Consider the following 12,530-nt stretch of genomic DNA (forward strand, 5'->3'; position numbering starts at 1 on the left):
TCAAATCAGCTGGGTGGTATTTTATTTCGACCTCTAAAGAGTGTGAGATCCATCCTAAGTTAATAAACTTAACACACGTTAGAATTTCACAAAATGTTGTGGGCACGTTGGGGGTTTGACCTAAAATTTAGGAAAAACAAATACACTGAAAAGAACAATATAAAGTCAAAGATGTTATTAAAAGTTCATTCTGGAAATATAATCACATACGTTTATCAAATCAGCGATGTTTGAATTTCATTAATGATTAACTATGGATTGGATAAATGCTCAAATGATCATTCTTGTTGAGGAAATCTCGATGAAGATGAAGAGCAGAGGATACAGCTTTTCACACACACGCCTCTGTATGTTTCATTAAAGCAGATTTCCTTTTCCCTCTTCTCTTTCATCCACATTACCAAACTTTCTGGTCTTCTTCCCTCCCTTTGGACGGCCTCTCCTGCTGCTGATTTGCTGTTTCGCCTGCCACTCATAGACGTCCTCCAACAGTGCGTCTCCTCTGGGAGAGTAGCTGATGGAGGACCAGGTGAGGACGGAGCCGCGGTACGGCCTAAAATAAAAAACAAATAGTAAATTAATACTATAATAATAATGTATATAGGAAATTACATTTAATGGCAAAGTAACATTGTGGTATATCCTGTCAATCATTATTCTCTCATCATTAATTCCTCTCATGTGATTTTCTTACCTTCCTTTACTGCTTTTATTTGTTTATTTTATAAATCTAGATCTCGATGTCACTAATGCGACTGTTGGCTGTGTATTGTCTTAATTAATAATTAGTTTTTAGGGAAAAAGATACTTTAATTGTTTGTACATCAGTCTTAAACCTCACACACACACACACACACACACATACCCGTGGACACCGCTGGTCATGTAGTTGAAGACTTCTCTGTAGCTGAGAGGATAATCCCACATCTGGACGTCTGTCACCTGACCATCAAAATCTGTAAATTCAATCACAGGCTCACCTGACCAGACATACTGAACACACACACACACACACACACACACATGGACACACACGGACACACACAGCAGATATATGATATTAGAGACATGATGAAGATTAAATACATTAAACTGTCGATGGACCTGTAGTCAAAGCCATTTTCAGACATGGATTATTGCAGGATTCATTTATCTGTTGAGTCTGATTATCAGGCTAAAGCTACAAACATGCTGAACAAGAGAAGTTTGGTTCAGTATGCATATATATCCTCTGTTCTCACCTGATTAGGTATCAGCTTCCTGATGCTGATGTTGGAGCCACTAAACACCTGGGCCACATTCTTCATGGAGTCCAAGGTGAGGCAGACTCTGCTCCAGATGTCCGGTCCGATGTTTGACCAGAATCGTATGCTAGATGTAAAGCTCAGCGTGTCGTATGAGTTAAAGGTTAGTGTATAACCAAGTCCATTGCCGCTCAGCTGCAAATGGTTCCTGGATCGACTGAGTGTGAAGATGGTGGGATAACTTGTTTGTACATAGTCAGTGAGGTAACGCAGACACACGGACACACCTGCAGGGATCAGTGGACATAAGTGATCAACTATTTTAGTTGACAAAGTAAAAAACACATTGACACAGTTGTTTTGTTGTTTAAGAACATGAATAAAAAAGGACAATTTGTAATGCAGCTGGTATCAGCTTCCACCACAACACAGAAATCCCACAGAGCCCCTTTAAACAAGTGCTTCATTTGTCAAAACATAACTATAAAAAACATCAGAATCATGATTTAGTGGCCAAGAGCGGATTAATATCATAGTAAATATTTGGCACATATGGGTATTTTAATCTTGTGATGATTGTGGTGGCCCCTTGTGGACAATAAGGGTAGTGTTCCCATCACCTTGTGTCATAAAAATCTTGATCTGGCTAGAATCATTTGTTCACTCTGGTGGTTTTCCATCACAGTTCTGCTCTGTTTATGATCTGCGGTCATGCAGACCAGTGCTGTCTGCCCAGCATAGAAGATAACACATGCTAAGTAAAGCAAGTGTAATAAAAAATGACTTGACATATGAAATACTCTCAGTCTATCTGCCCTCTTGTGGTCAGACTTCACTAAATGCAGCTTTAATATGGAGGACATGATGAAGAAAATAATTATAGCCTTTTGACGGAGGAACACTGATGGAATCTGTTCCTGTTCTGCCTCCACACGAGAACCTAAATTATATCTTCTTATAGCAGCAACATTTTGGATTTCATATCCTGACACTGTGTTTCTGTTTGGTTATGAAGGGTAGTTTGTGAATAGACTTACCTCTGGTAGAAGGTGCTGTGGTGGTGGTGTAGGGACGCTTGGTGGTGGTGTTGGGAGCGTAATGCGTGGTGGTGGGAGGTTTGGAGGTGGTGGGGTAATGCGTGGTGGTGGGAGGTTTGGAGGTGGTGGGGTAATGCATGGTGGTGGGAGGTTTGGAGGTGGTGGGGTAATGCGTGGTGGTGGGAGGTTTGGAGGTGGTGGGGTAATGCGTGGTGGTGGGAGGTTTGGAGGTGGTGGGGTAGGGAGTTTTGGTGGTGGTGAGGGGACGCTTTGTGGTGTAGGGAGGGGTGTTGGTGTAGTAGGGACTGGTGGTGTAGGAAGGAGTGGAAGGCCAAGAGGGTGGAAAGAATGAAATTCCTCCTCTATAACGAGACAAAGTGAACATCTTCCCGTTTAAATTTAGTCCATGAGGTCCTGCAGAAAGAGAGAGGGAGACATGTCAGCATATATGTAAAAAAGTGCTTTTACTAATGCATCCTATAAATGTTTCGCTTTAATAGCTTTAATCTGGAGGACATGATGAAGAAAATAATTATAGCCTTTTGACGGAGGAACACTGATGGAATCTGTTCCTGTTCTGCCTCCACACGAGAACCTAAATTATATCTTCTTATAGCAGCAACATTTTGGATTACTGTGTTTCTGTTTGGTTATGAAGGCTAGTTTGTGAATAGACTTACCTCTGGTAGAAGGTGCTGTGGTGGTGGTGGTGTAGGGACGCTTGGTAGTGGTGTTGGGAGCTCCACTATAACGAGACAAAGTGAACTTCTTCCCGTTTAAATTTAGTCCATGAGGTCCTGCAGAAAGAGAGAGGGAGACATGTCAGTATATATGTAAAAAAGTGTTTTTACTTATGCATCCTATAAATGTTTTGGGGTTTTATGTGCTTGTTTTTAATCATGACATATCACATTTATATGTAAGGGATAATGCCCGACGAAGTGTCCATTATCAGGTATCAATGGATGACGTGGAAGCCAGAACCATCAGACGTTTTTCTCAAGCAAGAACTCTGTTTCTGTGACAACATCTGAGGGTTTGACTAATACCTGGAACAATCATCACCACCCCATGAGGTTCTTATGCAATTATAAGGTTCTTATTAACATGAAGGTCCAGCAGCCAGTAGCTCCTCCAAGTTTGCTACATTTTTAGTTTTTTTAACAAACATTTTTTCGGCCTTATTGTTGAGACAGGCATTGCCTATGGCAGAAGTACTGTCATCATCGTTGGAGAAGAAAGCAGGTGTTTTGGATTAAGTACAAAAGACTTTGAGAACATCACGGCCCACGGCGTCTGTTGACCATCCAACCTGACCTGCTTGACCACCCCAGGCAGGAAGAGAGTCAGAATAAGAGCAAAGCAAAAGCATCACTGTAACATTAGAGAATAGTGCATTTGTTGGGGACTATTTTCTGCAGTGGATTAATACACATTTGGTGCTCCAGTGAGTATTTTTGGCAGTGGGATGGTCAGTGAGTGTGTGTGTGTCTCACTGATGTGTTTTTGGAGCTCTATAAATGCTGTAAAAAAATTGATGTTTTGCAGTAAGTGTGTGAGAAATCAACTTCTGCTTTAACTGAAAATGATACAAATGTCGACACACAGGTGTGTCAGTCAAACTGCGAGATTTGAATGCGGTCAAACTGGCTTTGCAAAACAAGCATCATAAAGTGGAAGTGTTTTTGTGTCCGTGCTCTGTCACCACTATCCCTGAGTATAAGTCACGTATTACATTGACTCTCCCTACTGTAACAAAGTCTTTTTAAAATAGGTCATTTCACTTTATACTTGAAGGCTGCGGCGAGCAGTTAGTGAACTGTCTTTTCTGGTTTTAAAGGCTGCATACAGTAAAATGATGTCATGTCCATAGCTCTTTTTATTTATATTGTATTGTAGATTAATCGGCCTAATGATTATATAATACACCGAACAAGGTCGCTGTATTTGCAGACGGATGATGCAATCCACTCACCCACTTTTTACTTTTATCTAACTACATTTAACTTGTACTTGAGTATAGTATTCAAGCATTATTTCCATTCCTGCCAGAATCCACAATTATTCTTTTTTTGTTTTGTCATTTTGAGTAGCCCCTCAGTTTCATTTGCGATGGCATAACTGGACAATATTGTCATTGGCAGCAACACACAAAAAATAATTGTGAAGTCGTTTTTCATGCAGAACATGAGGCATAATAAAATTATTTATCCAACAAACTCGAAGTTGAAACACCTAACCTGTTTTTCTACCACACACACACACGCACGCACGCACGCACGCACGCACGCACACACGCACACACACACACACACACACACACACAAACATTCACTTATGTACTTTCTGGACATGTTACAGTGTGAGTTCCTCTGAATAAAAGTGTGGTTGTGTGTTGTTTATATAAGCTGCATTTCACCAGGAAGTCATTTATGTTTATTTGTATTTAAAAAAAAAAATATTTTAAATTCATTTTGGTGTGTGTGCTCACCTGGTGTCGTCAAACTTGTCGTTGGTTTTGGAGATGCTACATTCACCAGTGCTGAAATCACTGCCATCACCAGAGGAGCATGAACCAGCTTCATCTTCATCCTCGCTCGGCTGATCAGAGTCTCTGCAGAAGTGTCTGTGTGTCCTCACTGTGTGAAAGTGTTTATCCGTCTGCACTTCCTTCCAACACTCTCATTTCCTGGTTTAAGTCTTAAGTTTCATTTCTGTGTGAAGAAACTCCCCCAGTCCGTCTCTGATTCAGTCACACTCCACTTTTCTCTCCCACCAGTGTTGTTTTAGCTCAATAACAGTCCAGTCTTTTACATGCTATCATCTGTAGGCTGGTGTGTAAGTGGTACAGGACAGGAGAAAATGAAGAGAGTGGGTCTCTTGTCTACATGATCACTCATTGGCTGTTGTAGGCTCTAGGGCGGACATAGAAGCTCCTATCTGATCAAATGAGCTGCAAATCAAACGACTGCAATCTCCGGATCTCTGGTGTAGAGGGATTATGTCATCTGCTGTGAAATCTATTTTGATGAGTCTTCTTGCAAATAAAAGCATGACATATGTACATATACAGTATATGTGTGTGTGCATGTGTGTATATACGTATATGTATAAACATATATTATTATTAATAATAATAATTAAAAACTTTCCTGGAACCAGAAATGAACATACGCCCCGAGAGCAGGATGAGTCATCAACATTTTTAATGGTTTTCCAGGAAGTTACAAACTCTAAAATACCATAAAACACCTTCAAAACAGCTGTTTTTAACACTGTTAGGCCTGATACTGCCGTATAGGTGAGATATGGAGCAAGACATATGTGATTTAAACACTAAACTGCGAAATGCTCCATTATGTTCACCGGATAGCTGCTAACTACAGTCCTGCTCACCATTATTGGCACCCCTTCATTTTTTGCATAACCTCTACAGTATCGTCAGAAATAAATGGAAATGTACCAAATTTATATCATCAGGATCTTTTAATTGGAGGTCCAAAGTAATTTAACAAAGAAAATTGTTTTTTCAACTTACATATTGTAATTTCAAAGAAGAAACAGAAAAAACAGCATGTGCAGCAATAATGGCACCCCTCTTTAATATCTGGTTGCACACCCTTTGGCAGTGATGACAGCCTCCAAATGTTTCTTATACGCTTCTATAAGCTTCTTGCACTTCTCAGCTGGTATTTTCTCCCACTCTGTCTTTGCAAATTGTTCAAGCTCTTGAACGTTTGCAGGTTTCTTTTCCCCAATGGCAGATTTCAGCTCATACCAAAGATTTTCAATCGGATTGAGATCAGGACTCATGGCTGGCCATTTTAAAACAGTCCATTTTTTCCTTTTCAACCATTCCTGCGTGCTTTTGGATGTGTGCTTTGGGTCTTTGTCTTGCTGGAGGACCCATGATCTTCGACTCAAACCAAGTTTTCTTACACTGGGTAGGACATTTCGCTCTAAAACCTCTTGATAATTCTCTGATTTCATGATTCCTGTGATACGGTCAAGGCCTCCAGTACCAGATGCAGCAAAGCAGCCCCACAGCATTATGGATCCTCCACCATGCTTAACTGTTGGTAGGGTGTTCTTTTCCTTGTAGGCTTCATTGCGTCGTCTATAAAAAAACTGTTGGTGTGCATTGCCAAAAAGCTCTATTTTTGTTTCAATCTGTCCACAGAACATTTTCCCAGAAGGATTGTGGTTTGTCCAGGTACTCTTTGGCAAAGATTAGTTGTTCCTTTTTATGTCTTTTCCTCAGCAGTGATGTCTTCCTTGGCCTCCGCCCATGAAGCCCTGTTTGGTTTAGTGTGCGGCGTATGGTACTTGTTGAAACCATGACTCCAGACTGTTCCAGGTTGGCCTTCAGGTCTTTGGATGTTTGACGTGGTGTTTTTTCCACCATTCGCACCAACTTTCGAAGACTTCTCTCATCAATTTTTCTCTTCCCCCCACGTCCAGGGAGGTTCTTGACAGTTCCATGCTTGGCAAACTTCTTAATAACATTACGCACTGTTGAAACAGGGACACCAAGGTCTTTGGAGATGGCCTTATACCCTTTGGAGGTCTTGTGTTTGCCAATTATCGCACTTCTGATGTCCTCAGACAGCTCCTTTGTCTTCACCATTGTGACAAAGGAACAGGGGATAACAGATGGCTTTTTAAAACAGGGAAGTCATCATTCATTGGCTAATTCATGTCACATGGGCACAGACAATTTATCACAGATGATTCTCATTTGTGATTTACCACAGGTGAGTCACAATGTGTTTCCATACTGATTTACAGCAAAGGGTGCCAATACCAGTGACACAGCAAGCTTTAAGTTTTTCTATTTTTTCCTCCCATTGTTAATTGTTTTATATTGTTGTTTATCATTTGCTCTTTTGTATCAAACACGAGTTCTCTATAGAAAAAAAATGTTTCACTTCAGAAAATATTCCACATTATGTACTTAAACTTCATGGGTGCCAATAATGGTGAGCAGGACTGTATGTCTGTCTGTATGACCATCAGAATCAGCACAATGCAGCTACAATGTGAACTGTAGAGCTTCGTTACTCCTTTTTAAAATTTAACAAACGAAAATCATTACTACAAATCTTTAAATAGCTGGGTGATATCTTATTTGCACCCCTAAAGAGTGTGAGATCCATCCTAAGTTAATAAACTTAACACACGTTTGAATTTCACAAAATGTTGTGGGCACATTGGGGGTTTGACCTAAAATTTAGGAAAAACAAATACACTGAAAAGAACAATATAAAGTCAAAGATGTTATTAAAAGTTCATTCTGTAAATATAATCACATACGTTTATCAAATCAGCGATGTTTGAATTTCATTAATGATTAACTATGGATTGGATAAATGCTCAAATGATCATTCTTGTTGAGGAAATCACGATGAAGATGAAGAGCAGAGGATACAGATTTTCACACACACGCCTCTGTATGTTTCATTCAAGCTGATTTCTTATTCTCTCTTTTCTTTACTTTTCTTTACTTTTCTTTACTAGAACTTTCTGGTCTTCTTCGATCCCTTTGGACGGCCTCTCCTCCTGCTGCTGATTTGCTGTTTCGCCTGCAACTCAGAGACGTCCTCCAACAGTGCGTCTCCTCTGGGAGAGTAGCTGATGGAGGACCAGGTGAGGACGGAGCCACGGTACGGCCTAAAATTAAAAACAAATAGTAAATTAATACTATAATAATAATGCATATAGGAAATTACATTTAATGGCAAAGTAACATTGTAGTTTATCCTGTCAATCATTATTCTCTCATCATTACTTCCCCTCATGTGATTTTCTTTCCTTCCTTTACTGCTTTTATTTGTTTATTTTATAAATCTAGATCTCGATGTCACTAATGCGACTGTTGGCTGTGTATTGTCTTAATTAATAATTAGTTTTTAAGGCAAAGAGATACTTTAATTGTACATCAGTTTTTAACCTCACACACACATACGTTAACACACACACACACACACACACACACACACACATACCCGTGGACACCGCTGGTCATGTAGTTAACGACGTCTCTGTAGCTGAGAGGATAATCCCACATCTGGACGTCTGTCACCTGACCATCAAAATCTGTAAATTCAATCACAGGCTCACCTGACCAGACATACTGAACACACACACACACACACACGGACACACACACACGGACACACACAGCAGATATATGATATTAGAGACATGATGAAGATTAAAGACATTAAACTGTTGATGGACCTGTAGTCAAAGCCATTTTCAGACATGGATTATTGCAGGATTCATTTATCTATTGAGTCTGATTATCAGGCTAAAGCTACAAACATGCTGAACAAGAGAAGTTTGGTTCAGTATGCATATAAATCCTCTGTTCTCACCTGATCAGATATCAGCTTCCTGATGCTGACGTTGGAGCCACTAAACACCTGGGCCACATTCTTCATGGAGTCCAAGGTGAGGCAGACTCTGCTCCAGATGTCCGGTCCGATGTTTGACCAATATCTTGTGCTAGATGTAAAGCTCAGCGTGTCGTATGAGTTAAAGGTAAGTGTATAACCAAGACCATTGTCGCTCAGCTGCACAGGGCTGCTGGATGGACTGAGTGTGAAGATTGTTTGTACATAGTCGGTGAGGTAACGCAGACACACGGACACACCTGCAGGGATCAGTGGACATAAGTGATCAACTCTTTTAGTTGACAAAGTAAAAAACACATTGACACAGTTGTTTTGTTGTGGGATTAGAAGGGATTTAATATATATATATATATATATATATATATATATACATATACATTCTCCATCCCAGTTCTGCTCTGTTTATGATCTGCGGTCATGCAGACCAGTGCTGTCTGCCCAGCATAGAAGATAACACATGCTAAGTAAGGCAAGTGTAATAAAAAATGACTTGACATATAAAATACTCTCAGTCTATCTGCCCTCTTGTGGTCAGACTTCACTAAATGCAGCTTTAATATGGAGGACATGATGAAGAAAATAATTATAGCCTTTTGACGGAGGAACACTGATGGAATCTGTTCCTGTTCTGCCTCCACACGAGAACCTAAATTATATCTTCTTATAGCAGCAACATTTTGGATTTCATATCCTGACATTGTGTTTCTGTTTGGTTATGAAGGCTAGTTTGTGAATAGACTTACCTCTAGTAGAAAGTGCTGTGGTGGTGGGGTAATGCGTGTTGGTGGGGTCGGGGCGCTTGGTGGTGGTGGGGTAATGCGTGGTGGACGGGTCGGGACGCTCGGTGGTGGTGGGGTAATGCGTGGTGGTGGGGTAGGGACGCTCGGTGGTGTAGGGAGGGGTGTTCGTGTCGTAGGGACTGGTGATGTAGGAAGGAGTGTAAGGCCAAGAGGGTGGATAGAATGAAATTCCTCCACTATCACTAGACAAAGTGAACATCTTCCCGTTTAAATTTAGTCCATGAGGTCCTGCAGAAAGAGAGAGGGAGAGATGTCAGCATATATGTAAAAAAGTGTTTTTACTTATGCATCCTATAAATGTTTCAGGGTTTTATGTGCTTGTTTTTAATCATGACACATCACATTTATATTTATGGGATAATGATTTTTTCGGCCTTATTGTTGAAACACGCATTGCCATTGGAAGAAATTCTGTCATCATCATTGGATAAGAAAGCAGGTGTTTTGGATTAAGTGCAGCAGACTTTGAGAACACCACGGCCCACAGCGTCTATCAACCATCCAACCTTACTTGCTTGGCCACCCCAGGCAAGAAGAGAGTCGGAATAAGAGCAATGCTAATCCAGTTTGGTTTAAGGCTGCTGGCTGATGTCTGGTCACAGGAAAAGGAAATGAACGCAAAATGGGACTCAGGCTGGAAAAACAATGTGAAATCAGAGACTGTTGATGTGCCCACAGACATACTTCTTGAAGCTTGTGTGTGACAGACAGGCGCCATCCTGTGGTGTTCAGAGGATGATGCACCGATGGACAACACAGTGTTTTAAATAAGATATACAAATGTTTTTTTCTTTTTTTTTTCTAACACTGAGGTGTCTGAAGCCATTTGATGCCAATGATGCTCATTTAAGATACATGCTACAGCTCATTGCTTCACTGGAACTAGTTGAGGAGTTCTTTAGATTTAATTAGATTTAATAATGTCACCCTGCAGCCAATCAGAATTGAGTATTCACCCAGTCCATGGTATAATATACAACACAATAGCCTACTGCATTAATCAGAGTGAATTGTCTTGTAGCATTATTTAAGTAGAAGTTTGGTGACAAACTAAATTTTTGTTATTTTCAACAAATCTCAAAAAGACCAAAAACAGAACCCTGTGGGTCGTTTCAATACTTTCTGTCTTCTCTCCTCTGCCTCCCACTGAGTACGTAAAAGTTTAAAAAACACATCGTAAATTTATAGTTTTCATTTTTAAAAATGCTCAGTAATTTTTCTAAAACAGCTGGTTCCTATAGTTTTTCCGCAAGCATCATTGTAACATTAGAGAATAGTGCATTTGTTGGGGACTATTTTCTGCAGTGGATTAATACACATTTGGTGCTCCAGTGAGTATTTTTAGCAGCGGGATGGTCAATGAGTGTGTGTGTGTCTCAATGATGTGTTTTTGGAGCTCTATAAATGCTGTAAAAAATTGATGTTTTGCAGTTAGTGTGTGAGAAATCAACTTCTGCTTTAACTGAAAATAATACAAATGTCGACACACAGGCTTGTCAGTCAAACTCTGATATTGGAATGCGGCCAAACTGGCATTGCAAAACAACCATCATAAAGTGGAAGTAAAATGGTTTCTTTTGTTTCTGATGGTTTTGTGTCACCACTATCCCTGAGTATAAGTCACCGATTACACTGACTCTCCCTACTGTAACAAAGTCACTCTTTGTGCACTGATTTGAGAATTTTTAAAATAGGTCATTTCACTTTATACTTGTAGGCCGGGGCGAGCGGTTAGTGAACTGTAAAACAATACGTAACAATGCAATTAGGGCTTGGCCATATATCATTATTATATCGCTATAATGATCTGAGCTTGTCCTGCACATCGTCTTAGATTTTGGATATCATTACATCATGATATGGCATAAGTCTTGCATTTTCCTGGTTTTAAAGGCTGCATACAGTAAATTGATGTCATGTCCATAGCTCTTTTTATTTATATTGTATTGTAGATTAATCGGCCTAATTATTATATATATTATATATATTATATTATATATATTCTTTTTTTGTTTTGTCATTTTGAGTAGCCCCTCAGTTTCATTTGTGATGGCATAACTGGACAATATTGTCATTGGCAGCAACACAAAAAAAATAATTGTGAGGTCGTTTTTCATGCAGAACATGAGGCATAATAAAATTATTTATCCAAAAAAACTCGAAGTTGAAACACATGACCTGTTTTTCTACCACACACACAAACACGCACACACACACGCACACACACACGCGCGCGCGCGCACACACACACACACACACACACACACACACTAACATTCACTTATGTACTTTCTGGACATGTTGCAGTGTGAGTTCCTCTGAATAAAAGTGTGGTTGTGTGTTGTTTATATAAGATGCATTTTACCAGGAAGTCATTTATGTTTATTTGTATTTTAAAAAAATATATTTTAAATTAATTTTGGTGTGTGTGCTCACCTGGTGTCGTCAAACTTGTCGTTGGTTTTGGAGATGCTACGTTCACCAGTGCTGAAATCACTGCCATCACCAGAGGAGCATGAACCAGCTTCATCTTCATCCTCGCTTGGCTGATCAGAGTCTCTGCAGAAGTGTCTGTGTGTCCTCACTGTGTGAAAGTGTTTATCCGTCTGCACTTCCTTCCAACACTTTCATTTCCTGGTTTCATTTCTCCCCCAGTCCGTCTCTGATTCAGTCACACTCCACTTTTCTCTCCCACCAGTGTTGTTTTAGCTCAATAACAGTCCAGTCTTTTACATGCTATCATCTGTATGCTGGTGTGTAAGTGGTACAGGACAGGAGAAAATGAAGAGAGCGGGTCTCTTGTCTACATGATCACTCATTGGCTGTTGTAGGCTCTAGGGCGGACATAGAAGCTCCTATCTGATCAAATGAGCTGCAAATCAAACGACTGCAATCTCCGGATCTCTGGTGTAGAGGGATTATGTCATCTGCTGTGAAATCTATTTTGATGAGTCTTCTTGCAAATAAAAGCATGACATATGTACATATACAGTATATGTGTGTGTGCATGTGTGTATATACGTATATGTATAA

At 40.0% G+C, this 12,530-nt stretch overlaps 2 protein-coding genes across 2 annotated transcripts; both read right to left on the reverse strand.

The window, feature by feature from the left end:
• Position 1: 1 nt before the first annotated feature.
• Positions 2 to 4,903, reverse strand: LOC140998403 (uncharacterized). The gene is made up of 6 exons (XM_073468687.1): positions 4,773 to 4,903; positions 2,962 to 3,078; positions 2,282 to 2,695; positions 1,242 to 1,531; positions 866 to 993; positions 2 to 553 (listed from the first exon to the last, which is right to left on the reverse strand). The coding sequence occupies exons 1-6, from the start codon at positions 4,870 to 4,872 to the stop codon at positions 358 to 360; spliced, it is 1,245 nt and encodes a 414-aa protein (XP_073324788.1). The 5' UTR covers positions 4,873 to 4,903; the 3' UTR covers positions 2 to 357.
• Positions 4,904 to 5,470: 567 nt separating this feature from the next.
• Positions 5,471 to 12,032, reverse strand: LOC140998325 (uncharacterized). Its single transcript, XM_073468590.1, has 5 exons — positions 11,934 to 12,032; positions 9,441 to 9,725; positions 8,659 to 8,936; positions 8,287 to 8,414; positions 5,471 to 7,951 (listed from the first exon to the last, which is right to left on the reverse strand). Exons 1-5 carry the CDS (start codon positions 12,025 to 12,027, stop codon positions 7,795 to 7,797), a joined length of 942 nt encoding a protein of 313 aa, XP_073324691.1. The 5' UTR covers positions 12,028 to 12,032; the 3' UTR covers positions 5,471 to 7,794.
• Between the last annotated feature and the right edge of the window lie 498 nt (positions 12,033 to 12,530).

Source organism: Pagrus major, chromosome 6 (assembly GCF_040436345.1).
Source record: "Pagrus major chromosome 6, Pma_NU_1.0".
NCBI classification, from domain to species: Eukaryota; Metazoa; Chordata; class Actinopteri; order Spariformes; family Sparidae; genus Pagrus; species Pagrus major.